We start from the raw sequence: 23,217 nt of genomic DNA on the forward strand, positions 1-23,217 counted from the left end.
CGTTAAGATATCCTACATACACAAAATTTGAGCGAAGTTGTATTTTGGAATGACAACAGGCAAAAAATGCAGAACCTAACGGCAACTGAAAAGTCAAAAACATCCAAGACGGCTCTACAGACGCTGGCTGGAGCTTATCTGAACGACCTAATTGGCAATCATTATTCTTCTTCCCAAAACGGCCTCTAATTTTTGGGGCTTATCAAAAATGGCTTTTTAAGTTATTTGGATGACTTTCTGCTGTTTAAAAAAAAATTTTTGAACCTCACGGCTTTTCCAGAAGTCATGTGAAAACTAATAATCCGTCCATTTTAGGCAGAAAGGTGACATCTTAGCCTTGCTGACTCGCCCAGCACCAATACATTGGTCTATAGCTTACCTTCTCTCAAATTGCGCGAATGACGCACTGACTTCCGCCGTAATCAGTTTGTTGCTTTGTTATAAAAAAAAACTCCTTTACTTTTGCTGCTGACATTGCCCTAGTAATTTACCTACCCATAGTAACCGTAATACTTGCGCTACTTAGAATCACAGATGCACTTCACTGAGCAAATTTCGGCCACTCAATGACCAGTAACCTATTCCCTGTTCATTATTGGTCAATTGTAACCATCTATAGTTTTCTCACTAGCCCGACTGCGTGCAGCCTTTTTTTGTGCATGGCTTTCAGTTCGACAAAGGCCTGGCTAATTGTTAGCTTCAAGATGGTAGCTTGAATACTATGTGTAATATAACCGCATTAATTAACTTCTACTTACCTCTGGTAAATATGCAAACAGAGGGATTTTCTCAGGACTATTGGACTAATCACTAGCTTCGATTTAGAAAGTTTGGACTTCTTTATTTTGGATATAATTGTAGTCCGTAATCGTTCAATCAAACACTATGCATTGATTTACATACAATGCATGTATTATATGTCTATTTATAGGCGAATGCGTTCATTGATTTTACTTATCTTAGATTATTATACCACATCGCACCATACAATTAGCTGAGCATGCGCTTCGCCCCGCTGTACATCAATACATTCATTCGCAAGTCTTTAATCTGCGAGGCCTAGTGTTTTTAGTGGAAACGTTGGTTGTCCCTATTACAAACCTGACAGATATGGTTGAAAGGGCATGCACGCTTCTTCGGAGAACCTTTAACAAGTTTTCTATCTGTCAGGTACATAATCTTGCCTTGTCATTATATATATACATGATATCCACTAAACTTTGTTGCCATGAACTACGTAAATGGTTAATTAGTTAAAAAAAAACATCTCAGTTTGCTAAGCTATTGTGTTTAATGGCGTTTAGACAAAGTGAAAGAGATGCTCATTCGTGTTTTTCTAGACGAGTATTACTAGAAATATCAAGATATTAATTATGCCATTAAAAAAGAGATTACATGACAATAAGGATCATCGTGAAGTGTATAGTAATAAGTAAATAAACAATCCAGTAAAATAATTAACATAGCGAATACATTTAAACTAGACAGAGTTTTCTATTACTTACGGATGTGTTCGGTCATGCGACAAACAAAAACGGATTCGAATGAAAGAATGGTTCGGTCCCGGAACACGTCTATTATAATATTCACACATTTTAATTAAAGACTATCAAGCTTTTACCGTTCTGCTATCAGAAGACACTTAATTGGGATCTCGTCGTGCGGATAGAACAGATCTGCAACTTGTTTATTAAAAGTATTTCAGAAGTGAGCATTTTTATAACAGCTGTGTAGTACTTACTAGGTTCCCTACTAGTAACATAAATTTTTATCAAGTTTCGAATTGATTGGAAGTTACTTGCTTTAAAAAAATCTCAGCTGCAGTACTCTATTAAGTGAAAAAGTTCGAATCGATTACAAAAATAATGATGCCTATAGGTCTACAGTAACTGTAGTAAGACGTAGGATTAGTAATAGCTGGTACCGACGGACGCTGGCATAAGGTCAATAATAATCTGCACAACAATAATAACTAGCGAAATATGACGGCGGATGTGCTTCGTTGAGCGGTTGTTGGACGGGGGGAACGTGTAGAAGGCGGTCACCCCCGTTAATTGACTATTGGCTACTACCACTTTACGTCCTTTTTTCGCCCTTCCAGAAATCCCGGGGACACCGCTGTGCTGTTATGGAGGCGAAGGGGCTGTTAACCACCTCGTGTTGCTATTGCTGCTGGATAACAGCGACGGCAGCAGCAGCAGCATCAGCTTATATGGCGAAAGTTAGCGGACTGTGGGAGACTACATAAGCACTCGTGCTTTCCAAACCCGCCACAGAACAAATCGGACCTTACTATTACTGCTCTGGATCTGTTACTGCCGCACCGATCTATTACTTGAATTTTTTGCACGCAAAGTAAACGCTTTTGGGCTGTCAATAACGGTTCGGACACTTGCCGCACAATGCGGTCATTGACGATCGTCGTTGCAGTAGCAGTCGTGGTAGGCTGTGGCTTGGTGAACGCAGGAGATCTTGAAGGTTATGGTGGGGGTAGTTTTGGCGATGGAGGCTTTGGGGGCCACCATCATACGCCAAAAGTGAATGTTGTGGTAAAAAGCGTACCAAAACCTGTTCCTGTACCACATCCCGTACCACAGCCATATATCGTCCCTGTCCACAAACCAGTTCCCGTGTATCAAAGTGTGCCTGTTCCGAAGCCGGTCCCCGTACCCCACGTTGTTCATCAGTACTATCCGGTTCACAAGGTGGTACCAGTGCCGAAAGAGGTGCCCGTTGCAGTGCCTGTAGAGGTTAAGAAGCCCTATCCTGTACCGCACGTTGTCAAAGTACCAAAACCATTCGTGGTGCACGTTCCCAAACCATACGTTGTTCATAAACCGTATAGTGTCCCTGTCGAGGTCAAAATACCAAAACCCTACACGGTTCCTGTTCATAAACCATACCCAGTTCCTGTGACGAGACATATTCCCGTTGAGGTCCCGCTAGTTAAGGAAGTACCAGTGACGATTAAAAAGCCAGTGCCCATTCTACTGAAATCGCATCACGGCCATGGATGGGCTAAGGCGAAGGCAGCTGCAGCTGCCTAGACAATTTTTAGTTCTTGAGCATATTCCTATTCCTTCGTTTCTTCTATTTTTACCGAGGTTAATGTTTAACTACCTGAAACCCAGTTAGTAATCTGAGAAGTCCACATTGCGCTTTTAATCACCATATACGGATTTGCAAATATTTATGCGATCTAAATATATGCAAGCTAACTTCTATAATATTTTTTTGATCTTTAGAGGAACTCGCTCTATTTTAATGCAAGCAAAAACAGTTATATTCCTCATAAAAAGAAACGAAGCATTAAAAAGGATCCATCACATGTAAATACTGTCGAGCTGTATAGCATTGTATTAGATGCAAAAGATTTATCACATAACTGTTGTTCTAAAACCATTAACAGGGGACACATCGAGCTCGTTGCACGAAAATGTTGTTACTTTTAATTGTTATAAGCTAAAAACTACTGTCAATAAATACATTGTATCTAAATATTGAACATTCATTTCACCTTTTTAGGCACCTTAATTTTATCACTGAAGCGTTTTGACGGATGAACTGGGATTATTCAGAGTGAAATCGCAACAGGAAGTGACAGCGCGTTTAATTGTCAATTTGCTATACGAATGGATTTCTTGTTGTCCGTCGGTTGCAATAACAGACTAAAGGCTGGCAAATCAATGCATGCCATTTCGAACATTTGCATGAAGCAACTTAACCCTGGTGACCTTGAGATGCAAAGGACTCATCGTTTTCTTAAGGGAACTCTGCCCGTGGGCATTTCGTTGCTTGTGAAGCTCATCAATATTAATCGTTTGCACCGGTTTAGGTGTGTGAGCAACGAAACGAATATTTCATAATTATTTCTAGCAGGGTTTCATTTACAGCTAGAATTCTCACTTTTCAAAAATAAGAACAAACTTTACTGCTCGCACAAGTAAACAGATTAGAGAAGAGCTCTATTAAAAAAAACTTAGACTTATATATAGCCTAGGTAACTTGAAGACTTATATATAACCTAGTAAAGCTCTTTCTTCATTCCAATCATCATTTAATAATACCCATGATTATCATTACTCCTTAAACTGGAACAAAAACTACATTACGCTTGTCGCTATATTAGTCACAATTGATTCAAGACAATGCTTAAACGACAAGCTTTCCCTACGAAATAGTGGCCAAAGAGGGAAGATACCTTTCGTTCATCGTTAGTCGATCTTTTTAATGGCCGCTACTGGTACCATTCACCATTTCTGTAAGCATTAGAAAGAAGCAGAGCAATTTGATCTTGCTAGAAGGACGTACACCCTACGCATTCATGTATAATATAAAATATTAACGTAATATATAGATAACATAGTGTCACTGTACGAGTATCGTCGTACTAAGACAAGTTCCCGTAAATTCGGCGATACCAGCGCTAAAAAAGTTCTTCGCAGACTACGAAGAACTTTTTTTTGTGTATTTGGTGTGCGCCAAAAACTATTAGGTAACCTCTTCATTCCAAAAAAATGTTTTAATATGTTATTAAGCGTCTTTATTAATACACATGTTGTGCAAACATGTGCGTTTTCAAATATAAAGATATAATATTATAGCCTTTATCGCTATCCGGATTTTCCAGCTATGTATAAAAGCTAATGAATAGCTATCGAAAAATAGTGGGAAACAATTATTTCACAACAGAAGTTGTAAGTCAATGAATAACTTTCTCATAGCTTATATGAGGCGTCCTACCTAAAATTAAAATGAAAAACCTGAATATGAGGACTGATACTAGGATAATCGCCTCTACATATATAATATCTTAGTTTAAAAAACAAAAGTTGTGGCCCATACGGCGTTAGCTACTAAAAGCCATTGATTTCTCGCTACTCACATACCGTGAGCTTTTAGCGCTTCTTAATGCCAACTATACAATTACCGGTTTAATCTTCCAATGACTAAAAATATTATAATCCATCGCCGGGAGGCTTGGAGTACAGAGTAATAATACTATTTAATGACACCGTTTGTTCGGTAAATATTGCATATAAAACTTTAATATATTAAGTTGCAAGGGAATTCAGTGGATTTTTAAACTATACAACTTTTGAACTAGAATAATGATTTTTAAGAGGTGCTTGAGCTACTCTCCGTCATTTTTACACACTTATCCCAGCGCCCTGGGCCATCTATCTACCATTTATGTTCCCATTCCTTCATATATGCCTTCTCGAAATGGATTATAGTAAACGTTGGGTATTCCTTTGATCAATCCTGGGTCCCAGTAGCAAATGGGGCATGGCGATGGAGTCTGGTGTTGCCATCAACTAAAAAGACCTCGTTGCCGTCCAAAAGGTTCATAAGTCTCTTGAGGAATTCGAGATAGTGGCCTGGAATTATTGCTTTACTGGTGACAAGTATGTTATGGCAATCGATGACTCTGATGTACTTAATGTTAATTACTTTCATCTACTCACATTAACTTACATTCGAAGTGACTCGACATTGCCACCGGACTCAACCTCTCCAGGACGAATTCTCTCGCTTAATCCCTCTACGGCTAGCGGTAGGGACCGAACTATGCTTTGTTAATGGCCACAATGTGCTCCAGACGCGTTTTTGTTGACTAAAGTTCCGCAAATAGGACGCAGAACACATTACACGCATTTCCGATTGGTCTGGGGTCAATTCACGAGGGACCTATTTTTTACTTAGTTTCCGCAATTGCAGCATTTAAGCTATAATTCTGTAACACGCTACGTGTGAAATGCGAATTTTCCCCGCCAGAGACGCTGGATCTTAAGCTCTGCGTTCGTGAAAAGCCTTTTCGATTATGGTAATGCATTTTAATCCCCTGGATTTCCACTTCTGGCCACCTTCTCGCTAGCTTTCAATAATGTTTTTCTTTTTAAATTTATTTCTTTTGAAGTAAATTCATCTGTTCACTCGTAGGTTTTTAAAAAAACTTTATTTTATTTATCAAGGAGTATTTATCAAGTGAATTTTGCCTTCTAGCGGCACGTAGTTCAAAAGTTATTCACTTTCGATGCCCGCCAGATTCGCTTGTAACAGCTTAATATATAACAGACAACTCGAATAGAAGCAATTAAATTATGGTGCAGTTATAGCTTTGCACACATAACATTCTATAAAATTATTTTTAATGTACGATAAGAGTAGAAATGTAAGCCATATTAAGACGTTAATGTATCGGCTTATTTACAAACCTACTACGGCCTTAAGCGAGGAAATAGTAAGACGTAATGTAGATTCTATGGCGCATCGCACCGTTGGCTGCCGCAATCTTTTCCTGGGTAGTAATAATTTGGTGTCCGCAAAATAACATGATGAAAGACGTATATCGCGTGCCGAGTCGCGAGGTTTTGACCCGTTTTTTGCTCTCGCTCCAAGCAGGACTGATCATCGCACTGATTCTATAGAAATCTGGGTCTATACATATCTCATCTTCTGTTCGTATTCTGGAACGAACTGTTGATAAGCCTCGGTTTTCTTTAAGTCTAATCGTCTCCGCAGCTCCTCAGTACATAACGTTGTTTTGTAGAGAAAAAGCGAGTCGATTTCTGGCTAGCTTATAAAGGCCCGCAAAGTGGGTTTACCGTGAGGTGTTTACATTCCAATGATAATCTACAGAACGCATAAGACGCAGCTTTTAAATCGAAATGCCATTTTAAATGAGATCTCACATGAATCCTCATTTTTTTTATTATCATGTTTCTGAGTCTAAAAAAATTTGTCACGATTAGGGGAACCCCGCGGAAAAATTTCATAGCCTCGCTATTCCGTACGTTCATTTCAAGTCAGAATTCATCGATATCGAGGGAATAACAAACGGGCCAAAATGAACTTTTCAGTTAAGCATATATAAAGCGGATTTAATGATCTTTGCCGTGTGGGGTTTGGCCTTACCGTGCAAAAAAATATTAGGTTAATTGAAAGTGGGTTCATTCGGCTGATTCAGTTAGATCATTATTATATACCTATTATCAGGCTCTACGTACGAACTGACCTGCGTACCAAACATTGAACTGCAGGAATAAGCCTCTGTCTATCGTGACATCAAGCTAGATTGGTAAAGTTATAGTTTTGAGTTACTAATGACAGAGATAGACCTAGAACAATTATCTTGACAAAATCGTGTATGTGCAGTCCAAAAAGATTTCTAACCAGAAAATATCGAACACTTTCAAATCAAGCTAAAACGTCAAATTGGATTTTCAGCATGTAATAAAATTGAATAACCATAACTCGGTCGATATAAATGGCACCTATGTGAGGCGCAATAATAATAATAATATTAGATGCTATTCCTTTAATTATGCAAATATAGAAGAAGGAGGTTTGTAAAAAAAAAAGTGTCTTTGTTTATAAGTAATGATAGAAGAAGAATTCTCTCCGAGAATAATTGAGTTTTGAATGACAAAGTTACCTGAGCTCGACTCTTGAAAAACTTCACTGACAAACACAAGCACGAAAATATCCAGCTGCTCTAAGCTGTCAGATCATAGATACCGCTGCGCCGCGTTATGTTATTCATAACTTGCGTACCTTATAAGATGCAATGCAAGTTGATCAATCAGAAGCGTCCTTTAGCCAGCCATCACATCTTGATTTAGCTTATTTAAAAAAAGGCGTTCTTAGTTAGAGCATTCATGATCTAAATAATTAAATGGGTGAGTATAGTATCAATGAAATCGCACTTTATGAAGTGCTAAGGCTCAACGATAAGATCTACTTATGTATGAAAAATATAATTAACCAACAGATTTTCCCTGTATAGCTTATAATATATCTATTTTTAGCTGGAGGACGTACTGTGAGATATTCTGGGGACATCCGTTTAGTATACGCTCCTGGAAAGCATTGTTTGCTACTAAATGAACATTAGCGAAGTTTTAGGGCAAAATTAAAGCAACGTTCTAGGAACCGGTTTCAGCGGAGTTACTTTTCTACGGTGTGTAAAGCAAGGCTAACTGGTTGCGCGTTAGCCGATCAAAACACTCGATTATCATAGGTATCAAAATGTAAGAGCTATTATTACTCGGCTAATTCGCTGTTGCGTCTTTAGTAAACTAAATCTGCAATGCGAATTAAGCATGAATTTTGAATGCACTTTCCTTTAGCCGCCAACAGCTTTTCGAAATTATGTTCGCTCGAAGCATGTCATGTGAACAAGGAAAAACTGCAATATCTCGAAAACTGTGCAGGGTAGATTGTTTGTTAGTAAACATCAACGCTAGTATTGTTAGGTCGTGCGGTTAAGGATCAGCTGTGTGGCTGGCTGCATTAGTCGAAACGCGGCCGAGTGCCGCAGTGCTCCTAGAGGATGCTGTTCGATTTCAAGTTATGACCACTAGGATGTTTTTTAAATTGCAAAATTAGAATTTTGCAGCGGCGGCCTAATAGTGTGATCTAATACTGTGTCAGTATCAGCTGTGCAGCACTTTATTCTGCCCAGAATCTAAAGAGGCGTTATTAACGGTAAGTGTAATTTTGTTAATCTATATGAAACAGCAGGTCATCAGAGCAAGACACCAATTTCAGTTGGAGTACTTTAAGCAGAACACTTTGTGCCAATAGCAATTTATTGGTATGAGAAGTGGTTTGTTTTGTTCTATACGTTTATATCTTATATACGTATACAATAAAAACCGATGCAATAGTTTTCTATCTATAATAGCTTCGATATTCGGCGAATGGAACTCGAGTGGAATTGGATGTTCAACCTGCGAGCTAAGAAAAAACGGTCAAGGGAAGGTGCGATGTCAGACACTCATGCAAGCTATAATATAAAACAATACTGAACACGTTGTATGTTAATTAGGGAATATGATTTTCCCCAAATAACTGAGTATTGAAAATTGTGCCAACGCTTCCAAGTTTTGTGTTTGAAACGAATCGAACGATGATCATTTCGAACAATAAGGACGCGGTAATCAATTCAGCAAGGGGAAAGTATAATTTGGTTATTTTTTATACGCAATTCAGCATAAACGTTGAGTTATATCCAAATCATGCCGTGGCAGGTGCTCTCCACGTCAACCCGGTTTCTATAAGGGCCTTCTATGGCTTATATGTATACGTCGTATATATATATAAGGTATACGTCGTATGTTGACGTTAAATAATGCTTCACATGGCTGGGTCCTAGCAAAAAATAAGGTGTGTCTACGTTCCATTTCGAACCTCGACCACCACGTGTGACTAGATATAACAGGCGAAGACGTCACCGGTGCATCACGGTGACTTACACTACTTACCTACTGGATTGGCATGGTTATTTCATGATTCATTTGATGCATATTTTATATGCTCTGCATTGATCTGTACGAGGGTGCCAAGAGAACGCAGATGAGTTTTAACTAGTTTTTAATATGTATATAAAAGTTTTTTGATAAGTTGAGTTGGGTTGACTACCATTTCATTTATCTGTTACCGTAACTTCAAGCTGCTGACGTAAAGTGTTTGTGACTAGTTATTAGCATACCATTAAACCTCAAAACACTCAAAAACTAGCACGCACTGTTTTACGTGCCTGTTTCGAAGCATACTGTAAGCGGTTTTCTGTATTTACATTGTATAACTAAATGATAGTTATAACGTTAATGTAAAACGTGAATAAATACTATTTTTGATTAAATCACATGTTATATACATGATTACATGATTACATACATGTATTATATATTGAGTATCTTGCAGGGTATTCTTCTTTATATATGGTCGCGGTCATCAAGATGATCAAATGACCTAGACGGATTTGAATAGATATCCGTTATCAATGATAGGTCATTCTACCGATACCCTCTATTATTATTATTCACATAGACAGAAAAATATTTGATTACTACATATCCTCGTACTATAAAAGAATTATATATACAGTTGATATAGACTGCTACGCAGGACTGAAATGCAGCAGCCCATTCACCTGTAATTACTTGTTGTTTGCTTACATAATTGCTCGACTCATTCATTTCTAAACTCTCAAACACAGATATCGTTGCTGCTTCTAGACGTTGTAACATCATTCGTATTTGATCTGATGTAACACGAGGAAAAGGGAATGGAAGGTAACTTCCTAGCTGTCATCTAAATATCCTCTACAAGTCTACTTTAATAACAGGACATTAAGAAACGCACTTAGGTTGTTTAACCTGTTTACTAATACCTAAAAATCGGTCGAACATATAACAAAAACGAATAACACTACATATAGATTCAAATTATGTACATTTCAATATACGAATACCAGTACCAGATCGTAGTAGCTAATGCAGTGAGAAGTTACATGAACTGAGTGTAGCAGACGATTTATATACATGATTATATACTACCATGAGCTCATCTGATGGTGCTACTTCAATGAATAAACGCCTGGTAGGCGTGTTGTTCATTTTAGATGGACAGAAATATGATCAAAATTTGAAGATTTATATTTCCTTGTTAAGTCTGTTATTCTTAACGACTATTTATATGCTGCAGATTTTGACGCATATTGGAAACTGTCCACGATACATTCATTTTTGATACAAACTATTTTTCGTACAAACAGTCGGGTGATGTCTGAATAAAGAGTGCAGGTCTATTTTCCGCTGTACTCTGTCTCGATTTACTATAAATTGTGCGCAGAAAGTAAATGGCTTATATTTAGGTTTTTCACATGTCCGAATTGGTCGAAATGACTACAACAGAGAGAAATTCAGTAAACAAAAGAATATCAGTGATGTTGTAAAACTTTTAATAAGCTAACTCATGATGTCGTAAATCACATCGCAGACAACGGACGCTACTTTGAGTATTAGAACAGTATCAAAAAACAAATGTTACCACAAACCAGTACCGAGCGCCTGGTAGATCGTTCCGTTCAAACAAATTACGGTGAAGATATACACTCTAAATAGCTATTTGTTATGAATCAGTTATCTATTTCTTGCATTACTTTACAGCCGCATTGCACATGGGAATTATACATCCACCAAAATGTCGTAATGACTTCGGATAACAGATACCAGTAACGACTGGTTCTCTCTGTGATCTAGCAAAGGAATCAATGGCTTACCGTTATGTCTGATGTTTCTGAAATGTAAGTTTTCAATAGGCGATTTCACGTAAACCAGTAACGGAGAAGAAGAAATATTATTAAATTTAGTCTTGACTTGGTGAATAGCTTTTTAATAAGAATGATTGTTCTAGTAATGGCATGTGTGTTCTTAGGAGGGGTAATCGGGTGTCCTTCAAAATGGTAGCGGATCCTGTCGGAGCCACAACCGTACCGGCGTCGGCAGTAAGTGCAATGTCAGCGTGCTTTCTTGCCCTCCGCCCGTGGAGTCTTCATATTTCGTTGGAGCCAGTTGCTCTGGGAGCGTCTCTTGCATACAGACTTGGCAGTGGGTTCAGCCCTTGGGCGTTTCTGGGCTCTGCATTGACAGCACTTTGCGTTCATTCAGCTGGGAACGTGGTTAACAGTTATTTTGATTATGAAAAGGTAAGCGCCGATCGTGGTAATGAATCTTAGGGAACGAACGGGTACGATGTGTTAGCATTAAGTAAATTTTTGGCTTTAGTAAGACAATGGTCACCTTTTAGAAGATGTTAGAGCAAGAAACCTGCCTAATCCATCAATAGATTTGTGTTTCATATTGAAAATCTAATTTTCAACCGATGTAAACAGTCCAGCTATGAGTATCCAGGGCGTGTGGAGCCTTTAGACTTCCGACTTGAATATTTCGACGAGCTTCACTGAATCATTGTTTAAGAAACATGTCATTATATTAATAGTACATCTTTTTTACATCCATAGATTCTATGGCAGCTAGGAAATTAGAGAATAGGTGATATATCGAGGAGTTTTAACAAAAAAAGAAGCTATCAATGTCTGCTACCGATTTCCAATGAGTTAAGAAAGCAGTCTATAGTGAAATTACTTCCACGCATACCGAACGATCGACTACCGATTCAAAACAAATAAGCTATGTTTTTTCATGTTTCGGGCTTTGAAAGTCTGGTACTTGAGATGAAGTCAATACAAATAAACTAGTTGAGCTTGGATGTGTCGTTGCTATTGTCTAGGGTTTGGACTCGACGGCTGTACTGAGCGCTGATGGCCTTGTTCGTCTGGGGGCTTTTCTCTACGCGCTCGGCCTGTCGGCTTTTCTAGCTGAATATACTGTATCGGTTGACGGTCGTCTCTTAGCTTTCGTCTTCTTCGGTGGGATGTGTTGCTCGTTCCTATACACAGCAGGACCATACGGATTAAAGTACATTGGTCTTGGGGATGTCGTCGTAATGTTAACATTTGGCCCTCTCAGCGTGCTCTATTCATTTCTCTGTCAAGTAAGCTTTTTGCTATGCGTATACAATGAACACTGTGAGGATAAAAAAAAGTCAATATTCTTTGTTAGAATGGGTGCTATCTAGTAGGTAGTGCCGGAGATGCTATGATCCTTCCCCTAGATTACATAGAATCACTGATGAATGCTTACGTGTGTATTTATGTGATATTTGACGGGCCCATAAGGCGACATCGTTCACACCTCGGGATTTATTGTCTGTTCTGCTGTACGCCGCACCGTTAGCCCTAAATAGTGAGGCGATCGTCCACGCTAATAATGTTCGAGACCGCGTTCAAGATCAGAGAGCTGGAGTTATGACACTCGCAGTTCAAATTGGACCTCAACTTTCGCACGTTCTCTACGCCTTGCTTTTATTTGTACCGTACATGAGGTAACGTATTCGGAATTTCGTTGATGCGTTGACAACGATTTATTAGCATATCTTGTTTTTGGTAACATCAACTTTATTAGTTTGAACGTACAACTGCGCTCTTCTGTATTTCTCAACAAGTCCTCCATATGCGAATTAAGGTTGACGCAAAGCCTCACCAGACGAAACCGCCGTTGGCATTGCTACCGAAAACCAATCCGTTGACTCGTCTAACTCGTTATATTTACTTTTCTGTATTGTACAGCTTTGCAGTTGTTGCGTTTAGTCGCGGAGTACCAGCAATGTTGCTTCCGTTAATCACACTGCCAAGCGCGTTTCAGCTCGAACGCGAATGTCGGTTCGGGGTACATGCTGAACTGGACAAACACACAGCGCGACTTAATACCTACTTTAGCATGTTCTACATTCTCGCCATAGCGATGACGCAACGACTGCCAGGATTTAGTTACGCGTAGCAACAATAGCTTGATTACAATGGCCTATGGTTGACATTGTAGGAAATCGTTTATCCAGTATAAACCAGACATATCAAATGTTTAACCCTCTGTTTTAGGTCATACACGGTACAGTGTGATTCGATGATGATTTCATTGGAATGACACATATCATGTCTATTACTGGATTTCATTGCTTTCATTTTTATAGAATCATTTTTGGATAAACTGATTGCCGGTTAGGTTGAGGTTATGGGTTTGGAAGGCTATGGCCGGCCGACCTGTTAATAATGACATGAACTAAGTGAAAAGCATAAAAGGATCATTCAAGCTTAAAAGACAACGTTAACTCCGAGTCTTAATCAATTTGTCCTGAATTTGAAACTGTGTCAGCAAAAACTCGCGTTGACTGTGATGAGTGACGTGTTGGGTTTTTGGCTTTTGAAAGACTCAGAGCAAAGACGAACTTTTGAAGTTTCGAAATGATCCTTTGTCAAACTTGCCATTTCCTGTCGGTTTTAGGTGACGAATATTATATACTTGCCTTTGTACAACTTTATAGAGGTTGGTCTTGTTGGTTAGTTCGTTTTATACCTAAATTTAGTAGTGCAAAGTGGGCGAATGACTGAGTTTTATTCACTATAATCGTATTCTACACATTGTTTTTTTTTAATTTACGGGTACCAGAAAGTGCCGTTAGTCTATCAAACGATGAGAAATGTGTCTAAGTTATAATTCTTACAAACGACCACGTCGAGTGGTTGCTGGAGTATCCGAGACTAAATATGTTTAAATGTCTTTCAGCCTTCAGTGTTGCCTTTGAGATCCAAAAGCGTGAATTAACACACGCACTTGATTGCCTGTTTATGATGTCTGATGTCGGTCAGTGGGGTAACGCTTGCCAGATTCCCGTTACTTCACTGGTGTTTAGCTTAAGACGCCCGAACTAAGCTTACAGAGATAGTGGCTTGCACAAATATGTGACCGGCTCGATAATATTCCTCGACATAACTTTTCGTGATTTTGTTTATTAACTACAATGAAAACTTCCAAAGTATGTAATGGCGGCAGCATTTTTGTGTACTAGACTTAGTTGCACTTAATTTATCGATATTAATATCCCCACCGACGCAACTATAAAAAAGACGCCACATTTGTCACAAATGAAAATAACCAGATAACGTTCAGCATTACTCGAATAGAAATAATATTTTGCCTTAGTAATACTGTATAATGAGGTCAGCCAAGCTTGACCCCAAGGGCATCCTACTCCTTGCGCAATGCATTGTATTACTGCTACTGCTGCTTACTCAGATCAATCCAGAACTTAGATTCACTGAGAGTGTGTCAGTCAGGTTTTAGAAACTGAACGCAGAAAAATTAAAGTTCCTTGTTGCAAGGAGGCGTTTGTTAGTTATAAACATACACTTATTTTTTCCTTATGTAAGTTATATCAGGGTATTACAAAGTATGTCACATAGGTGATATTAAATATACAATTATTTGACAATTTACATTATAGACTAATTGAAGTTGTACATTATCTATTCATCTCTATATGTGTATATATATACACATACAACATGCATCAATATTGTTGTGCTAAAGTAATCAAGGAAACTTAATTGGGAGAGACAGTGACGTGTCTATACTGTTTGGTTAGTATTTTGCTATTATTATTACATTGGTTAAGTGTTGCAAAGAAAAGATTATGTATTTTAGGTACACCTCCTTTTACGCTTGAATGTTTACTCTTTGTCAATAACGATAGTGGCGGCTGTGAGGACAGACAGATCTGAAGAAACTGACTCATCTGAATCGGTAAATATATCACTGAATGTGTCTTATTGCGGACTTCTACCCTCTGTTCCTAATAGTAGATGGAACCTAAGCAAGAGACACTGGATTATGTTAATAGAAGCTTCAATGGACCAAGTAAACTACATACGGGAAAAAGAGAGATATGGCCGGATAATCAGACACTCCGACGATAAATACAGGTCGACGTAACTGTAAAAACCGCGGCTTTTTATGAATTTGATTAATGGAACAAACGAAATGTACTAGCTATATATAAACGCACATTAAAGGCTTTCGCGTTTCTAATAGAAGTAACTAATTGAAATTGCACTCTTCGTTTTTATGATTCAAAAAGGCGAATACGGAAACGATTCCATGTAAAAATGATTTTTTTGTACATTTTTGAGAATTTCATGAGTTAGATTGATAACTAATTTTTTTATGTTTTATTTTTTATGTCAACTTGTTCTGCTTGGCTTTTAAGATCAGGTATCATAAGAGACTACTGATATATGAAGTTCGAACTAACCTTAGCAATGAAAAACTACTATTGAGATACTGGATTCTTTTGTTGATTTCATTGAATACGATCGTTTGGACGACATTTATATACAGGTTGCTGAGCATAAAAATATTACTTGGTCTCGAAAGAGCCTCATCACAGAGCCCTTGACATTTGTGGACCCTGCTATATTCGTTAGTAAACACTTTTTAGAATTTTAGTCGGCCGATGAAGTTCTCAATGCGAAAAGTAGGATTCACTATTTATATATGCCTTCTTGATTTAGCAACGGCTATGAATGATAGTCGTACAACATTGTCGGCTTCCAATGAATAAATTAACTGCGACGCTACTATCTCACTTATTCAAAAAAATAACATTTTTATAAGAAAAAAAATGTCTGTTTTTATATGTAGGTGGAATTATACAGTATCAGCAAAGTATACAAGTAGAGCAGAAATGTAATTGTTAAGAGTCTCCACTATGTGCTAGTATAGGTAGTCGTAAGGCATGACACGTAGATGCCTAAAAAATTCGCATATTTTCAATCTGCCTGGCTCAAGTCCATGCGCCGCCACAGGACTCAGTCGTATGGCGCGAGCCAGCTAAGTAAGCGTGGGCTGTCGAGAAAACCCTACATCGAACACCGTTAGCCTGAAAAACGCGTTTTCATGTTTAAATACACCGAAAACATATTCCGAGGACCTATTACACGTCTAGCACAAGCCTCACTACATATAATTTCCTCCAGCGTCAGTGGACGCGGCTGCCTCATTTTGCATCATCGTTACAATGTTGCGTGACAACAACCACTTGGTTTCGGTACTACGTATAAATTGCGATGTGGCGAACGGCTTCCTGTTAGTTAGAGCATGCGATCTGCTGCTTACAGGAGCTTCGTGTGCCGCGCCACAGAGTAATGCAGCGGTGGTTGCGCATCGAAACTTATCTTACATGGGCGAAAATTCATTTGCTCAAGTTTGTTAAAGGGGTGGCCTTTCTGGTGAATTTCATTGTAGTTATCACGTCGGTAAAGAACCCTGATGTTATATTAATCGTCTTGCCTAAAACGAGCCGAACAAATATGTACGTATTCTCCAAACATTTAAAAAAGTATCGTTAATTATTCTGATGATTTTCTGTGTAGGTTCAGCTTGATCAAAAAACACCATTTTAAAGACAAGATGCGTTCGAAGAATTGTTTCTATTGTTGGCTCGTTGCACATATGAAATATATTTAGATATTCTCATCTCAAGCAATGAACATGCTTTATATACTCGTGTATAGCAACCAAGTAGAATATACTGTATCAGTATTTTAAACGTACCAGCACTGAAACATTTTCTTAATGCAGAAGGAGCTTCTTAAATAGATATAGGATACACTGTTTAGAATGAAGAACTCCTCCTAACCTTTCTTGTGAGTTCGAGACATCTGTGAGAAAAAATTATTGATGGCTTCTTTAACTACAGGGCGAAACAAAAAGCCAGAAAATGTGTTTTTCATTCGAATTTTTATTGATTCTACTCACACATATCATTTGTTTTCTTTTCCTAGTGTATATGACATCTGTTCTAGTCATCATCTCTTCGATGCCGTCTCTAGGTAAGGTTTTGCTGTTAGGATTGGCCTACAGGTCGTATAAAGACGGTAGGAGCAACAAGGAATAGTGTTTTAAAGTCGAATTAGCCTAATTTGTCCTTTTTATCCATGTGCCTTATCTTGTTTCTATTTTCAGTGCCTTTTTATGATACGCATTAGCAGAGTTAACTCAGCGCGCTCTTTGGACATTATTTCTTGCAAGATTAGATCAGAGAGCAATCGTGCCCAAAATCTTTATGGATACATAGCTCGTTTGACGCTTACTTTTAAACGGCGAGCATCTTTTACAGCCACGACAGCACACGTTATGGGTGCAACAGGCGGAACCAAGTCTGTGTAAATGGTCGTTCTCGTGTCCGCTCTTTTCGTATCAGGAATTGACCGTAGAACACATGGCAAAATTTAATTTTTTCAAAAACTGTATAAAGGGGCCCGTCTTCAGAAAAAAAAACATATTGGGACTTTTGACAATACTTTCTGTCAACAGTTCATTATGTGCCGCAGGGAATTAAAAAGTATAGTCAAACTTTGGAGTTCTGCTTTGTTCCTATTGAAACAGTGTTTAGATTTTTCCAGGCGACTTAGGAGTGCATAGAAAACTTGATATCACGCAAAATTTGACACAACAATATATCCAAGTGTAATAAACTCTTGGTATATTTAGAGTAAATTAATCAGATGCACACGAAAGCGATGAGCGATGTCATTATAACAAAAGGTTCATTAGGACCATTAACCAACATCTACAAACGTCTACTAGACGGCCTGATGTCTTTTGTTCAGTCTCTCTAGTAATTATCTTCTTATCAAAATACCAGATCGTGCACATTTTCCAACACTGCTTTCGTTTTCCTTTTATTTCATTAAGACTGCTTCTCTACCGTTATTAGTTGACGTTCCTAATGTATCTAAATAGTCCCCTAATCTGAAGAAGCTCGATCTAACACACATCTCACATTCACTTTATATATGTTGCACATCCACTTCGTTTCGCACTTATCTCGACATACAATTATACACACGATATCTGATCAACAAATTTTTCATTAACCACACCATTTCGTTATACCGCAAGGTAATTAGTATATTTCAATAGGTCCTTATTTCGTTTTCATCTTGCCACTTTCCCATATATAAAAATTTCATTTTGTGAAATAAATCCTATTACCAAAGTCTAATTCCTGCTACAAAGTAAATATTGGCATTATATTATTGTTTATCATTTTACTAATTATCATCCCACTACTGACACTAAATGTCCCATTTATTACTTTTTGCACATTGCCAGTGAATTACTTGATACGTCGATTTTGCCCTAAGATTTCAGCAGAGCGCGTTCGTATTCCAATATATGCCGCAGTAATGATCTGTAGCAGAACAGAAATGTAAAAGCATTGCGTTCGAAGATAATAGAACATAGAAACTGAAAATCCATAGGTATTTGCGGGTAAGGTCAAAGCCTAAAATGGCAAAGACAATTCGTCATAGCTGTAGGGCTCCTGAAGGCTGTTTCCGTATCACTTTTTCTGGCTATTTACTACTGTGTACATTCACCTTTCTCGCTGGGTTTTGTTCTCGATCGCATTCCTCTAAGAAGTTCACTTTTTAAAAGTAAGAAGCCTATAGCAAAAAAAAAGTTTCCTAAAGGACACGCAGTGCAAACTGGTCGAGCTTTTCGAATTAAATTGAAATTTGCAAATACCTGTCACACGGCGAAAGAATCAACACGAACAAGCAAATAAAAACGCAACCAGAAGTCACATCATAGATTCCCATCGATGCCGTACGGTTTTAATCGATGGATCAGTATTGCTGATGGGATTCAACTTAGTTATTTACGAAAACGTATATAAAAAAGGGGGAAGAAGTTGTTTGCAATACTTCGAATTATATTCTGGCGCATAATAAGATAAGTAAAAGTACATCAACTTAGGTAGTTGCTAAACGGAACACTGTTCACCTCGAAGTTCACTTTCTCTAGTTAATGTTTGAATGCTTGCGTTGACGAAGAGAGTACTGCAAATTGTCGAAGCAACAATGGTTCCAGACAGAGAGAGTTTTGATGTTTCTCAGATACGAAAACTGGAATTCTCTAAGCGCTGTTTAGTCGATGAGCTTCTTTGACTTGAAGTACCTATAAACAGTCAGGAAAACGAGAAGAAGCATGGCATTGATTAATATAGAAAAGAAGAGCTAAAAAAAAAGATACGGGCGTGAAAAAATACGTGCTTCATTGGTGACATTTCGACTCTGCGCCAAAACCGTATCTGGTGCAATTTCAGTGCCAATGGAAAAGTATCTACATGTGCAGTGCATACGACAATGCAGATATCGAAAAAGTCTTGCTTTTTTGATATGAACTGAACACATTTAACAAGGATACAATTAGGCTTGTTCCTTATGGACCCTACAGTTCATTAATGAATAAAATCTTTAATTTTTTTTTAATGAAAAAATATTGCATGCTGCCACAGGCCGAAGTATAGCTAGATGAATATACATACACTCCGGTACATATATTATACATCCTGTGCTAGTATGGTGGGCATAGCTTGTATAATCTGAGAATCCAAGGCGTACCTTCGAAGATAAATGATTTGCCAACCAACAAGGCCCAGGAGACAGCACATGCCCAAAATGGATGAGTAGAGGACTCGATTCGACGTTGACTCGTTCGTGTCGCGCATTTCTGCTTCCCGCCGGCGCATGTGCGAAAAGTCTGTAACATATGCGAATACAGAGTAAAGGATTCATATGAACGTTAGAAAAACGATAATCGTCTTCAGTTTATAGTCGCACAACAATATTGTAAAAAAAATTACCACAAAAGATTTTTGTTATCTGAACGCTGTTTTTAATATGCATATGTACCTTGACATAACACAGGCATCACAAGATACGCATTCTTAAAACATGCCGAAATGTACGCCTTATGCAATGATGAAGACGCTTGGACGAAAAAGATTCGTCTTTGTGCAAGAGAGATTCGGTGCTGTTAACACAGAGCCCACCTTTCACGATGTTTTCGCTCAAATCCTCTAGCTGTTGCAGTTTTAACTCAAGGGGTTTGAGTTTTTCAACTTCTGCGACCTTTTCATAGTTTACAGCCTCAGATCCGTGCTTCAGAATCAGTTGAATCTCGCGGTCTTGGCCCTGAACGCCCGGCGGGAGCTTTGTTGTGAAACATACCTATTCGAAGATCCCAAGACATGCCAATATCAGTAGTTTATCGATTATCAGGGCGCTGTGATAATTTTCCAAAGGTGTCATGATACCCTAAAAAGTAAAACAACCTATGTTCGTTCGTATATTAAAAAAAATCAGCACTTCAAATGAGCGTTAAACGCACCTCGAAGACGTCATAAGCGTCTGTGGTGAACGCAAACTTCCCCTTGTCGCCATGAATGTTTTCGCGATGTGACAGGATATGGCCGTTCGTATCCGTCACCTAAAAAGAAATTAGTCGGCAACAAATTACTTTGCACCACACTGACAAACAATTGATAACTGTGGCAGTAGCCCACAAGAAACTCTAGGTATTCACTTTGAGGGTACAGCAAGCAAGCAGAGACATTTTGTAATAAGTAAATTAACCAAAGCAATCTGTGTCCTATAAGATCCTCAGTGGAACAAACCATCTGCTATACTACGTCTTCTTGTAAAGAGCTGTATTGTTATAGTGAAGTATAAGAGGCATTCAGAATTAGTGGGTAATGTTTTCGGCAGAACAAAGTTCACAGACTTCATCTTAACGGTGATCTCAATCAACGTTTTCAGAGACCAGCGGCGTAAGCTTTCGTCGGATCATCGGTAAACATATTTTGAGTCGATACGTAGGCATAAACAATGGTGAGAGAGAATTAAGTCGAGACGGTGCAAAATTACCTCATCACGGTACCTTCCCTTTGAAAGCTCGAAAGAAAAGTGTAAAACGTTCTTGATACTATTGTAAGCTCTATACATAAAGTAAATGTACATACATATGATCGACTGGAACTAAGACTGTCATGCAACGTATTGGGGGCAAACATTGATGCTATAAAAATACTTCAGTAATCCTGCAGATCGCATCTTCAGCAATCTCCAAAGAACGACAAGTGACAAATCCGTGTGAACTCCTCGTCCAGTTTCGTTCACTCAGTAGTGGTTTAAGTCAAAAGCGGCTATACCAAAGACTAAGTTATTATAGTGTACAGAAATTATTCTTTCTACTTTACAAACACGACACTGAAGACGAGTGATTAATTTGATTAAGGTTAGCGCTGGTTTCCTGTCGATGAAATTCTAATCATTTAGTTATCTATTTGTCCACATCATTGTTGTAATGGTGCAACTTAATCCTTCCTCTTTGGTTACAATTGAATTCATTCAACTAATTCTATGAATTGATTAGATTATATGAAGTGATTAAATATAGAACGTGATAACAAAATGTCTGCATTTTGGTCACAGTGGGCCTGGCAAATATTTTATCATACGAAGAAGTGTCGATAACTCTTGGGACGCACGATGATCAACGCCTGTTATTAGTTAATTTGTTTACATTTGTGAAAGGGCTGATTTTGGGTTGCTGCAAAGCTGCGTAAAAATGCAATGTAAGCAGTCATGGTCTGGCCTAACCCTTACACCGTTGGCTTATGAATCAATACGTTTTTATTGTATTTTATTTGTGTTATAATAGAAACAAAGGAGCTGTTACACTAATAGGCTAACAAGCCGAGAAGAAAGACACCATACGGTGTTAAAGTGCTATTTGCGAATTGTTGATCTCTGTCTAAACAGTAAGACGCAGTTTCCTAAAAGCCCCATAATCCTCTATTTAGAATGCTATTTTAATTGCCTAGTGTATATTCAAGTACAACTCCTGACTTAACGGCATCTAAATTTTATATAGATATCCTATTTTTTTTAGTATTATATTAAAACCGTGACACCTTCTGTGGATTGCAGTTTGGACATAAGCAGCAAAGGGAAATTTGTGTTCGATTATCGTAATTGAAGTACCTATGAAGTTATTAAATGCAAATGGGATGAGTTATGTGAATAATCGTATCAACTCACCGATAGATCTGTTTTGTGTCCCGGTGAATCCGATAGAGTGTATTCGCCTGAAACCAATACACCCTTCAAAACTTCTTCTCTGATGCACCTCTTGGAGTTTGGTTTTAAGTAAAAGGTGATTGCATGAATCTGGTGCGTTAAACACACCGCCACCATGATCTGGTGGAACCACCGCATGTTTTAATTTTTCCTCTCTGGATAACAATTTTTAATATAATTGTTTATCACAGTATGAATACGGCACAGATTCCCCTTTCCGGATTTCGAGTGGTTATGTTTAAGTTTGTGACGTGTTACACAGCGCGAAAACTGGAGACCCACTCAGCTGATTGTTGGCCTGGAAAGAAGCTTCAGTGCGAACAAAAATCATAGTCAATTTTTTTCCGAAGATTTGTCTAGTGGTCATATAGGTATATACAAATATAGCTCTGTTACAGTCTTTTCGGCTATGCAGACGTACGGCCATGTGTTGAAAGCATCCACTTAAGCTTGGTACAAAAGCCTTATTAATACCTAAATTGTTCATAAAATACAGTAATTTATAACCGTAAATCTATTTATATATCTAAATGGTGTTAGCTATTTGTTACAGTTGTGCAAAGGCGTCGAGTGCCCTTTTTTGTTTCAACGGAAATTTCCCTGCTCCAATTAAGCTATATTAGACCCAACTGGTTATCCCAAGGCACTAGCCAGATTACCAAAGAAGAACACGGGCAACACCAGAATTGCAGCAAAAGTTGTCGGCATTAACCGTGAAATACAGAAACCCGTCTATTGTATATTCTTGTATATAGATAAATTTATAATACTTGCTATATGGTCTGCTGACCACACTGCGTTAGAAATGCACGTGTTTTGATTATAACATGCCATTGATCAAATTAGATTATTTTATTTCTCGGACGAGCGAAGCTTCTATGTGTTCGCTTCCAATCGGTCGGACACTCGATTGCTGGCCCAATCTGACTGAACATGATTGTTATAACGAATCATTAGTACTGCAGAAGTGCAGTGCTTTATGTGCTAATAATGATGATACATTATAAAAGAAGCTGAAAGTCATAATAGGACAACAAATATCA

General features: G+C 38.2%; 3 protein-coding genes across 4 annotated transcripts; 2 read left to right on the forward strand and 1 right to left on the reverse strand.

Moving 5' to 3' along the window:
* The first annotated feature begins 2,246 nt into the window (after nucleotides 1–2,246).
* Nucleotides 2,247–3,498, forward strand: LOC111269663 (uncharacterized). The gene has a single exon (XM_022849425.2). It carries the CDS (start codon nucleotides 2,403–2,405, stop codon nucleotides 3,045–3,047), a length of 645 nt encoding a protein of 214 aa, XP_022705160.1. The 5' UTR covers nucleotides 2,247–2,402; the 3' UTR covers nucleotides 3,048–3,498.
* A 4,765-nt stretch (nucleotides 3,499–8,263) lies between these two features.
* heix (UbiA prenyltransferase domain-containing heix) lies at nucleotides 8,264–15,824 on the forward strand. 2 transcript variants are annotated; one of them, XM_022849395.2, is made up of 6 exons: nucleotides 8,264–8,490; nucleotides 10,959–11,095; nucleotides 11,227–11,497; nucleotides 12,082–12,345; nucleotides 12,530–12,735; nucleotides 12,980–15,824. In XM_022849395.2, exons 2-6 carry the CDS (start codon nucleotides 11,076–11,078, stop codon nucleotides 13,188–13,190), a joined length of 972 nt encoding a protein of 323 aa, XP_022705130.1. In that variant the 5' UTR covers nucleotides 8,264–8,490; nucleotides 10,959–11,075; the 3' UTR covers nucleotides 13,191–15,824. The 2 variants fall into 2 exon arrangements, with proteins under 2 accessions (XP_022705130.1, XP_022705131.1); XM_022849396.2 differs by lacking the exon at nucleotides 8,264–8,490 and adding an exon at nucleotides 9,119–9,561.
* Nucleotides 15,825–16,966: 1,142 nt separating this feature from the next.
* On the reverse strand, nucleotides 16,967–22,454 carry bai (Transmembrane emp24 domain-containing protein bai). The gene is made up of 5 exons (XM_022849397.2): nucleotides 22,136–22,454; nucleotides 20,424–20,522; nucleotides 20,086–20,263; nucleotides 19,655–19,793; nucleotides 16,967–19,208 (listed from the first exon to the last, which is right to left on the reverse strand). The coding sequence occupies exons 1-5, from the start codon at nucleotides 22,310–22,312 to the stop codon at nucleotides 19,178–19,180; spliced, it is 624 nt and encodes a 207-aa protein (XP_022705132.1). The 5' UTR covers nucleotides 22,313–22,454; the 3' UTR covers nucleotides 16,967–19,177.
* Between the last annotated feature and the right edge of the window lie 763 nt (nucleotides 22,455–23,217).

Source organism: Varroa jacobsoni, unplaced genomic scaffold (genome assembly GCF_002532875.2).
Source record: "Varroa jacobsoni isolate VJ856 unplaced genomic scaffold, vjacob_1.0 scaffold_1403, whole genome shotgun sequence".
NCBI lineage: Eukaryota > Metazoa > Arthropoda > Arachnida > Mesostigmata > Varroidae > Varroa > Varroa jacobsoni.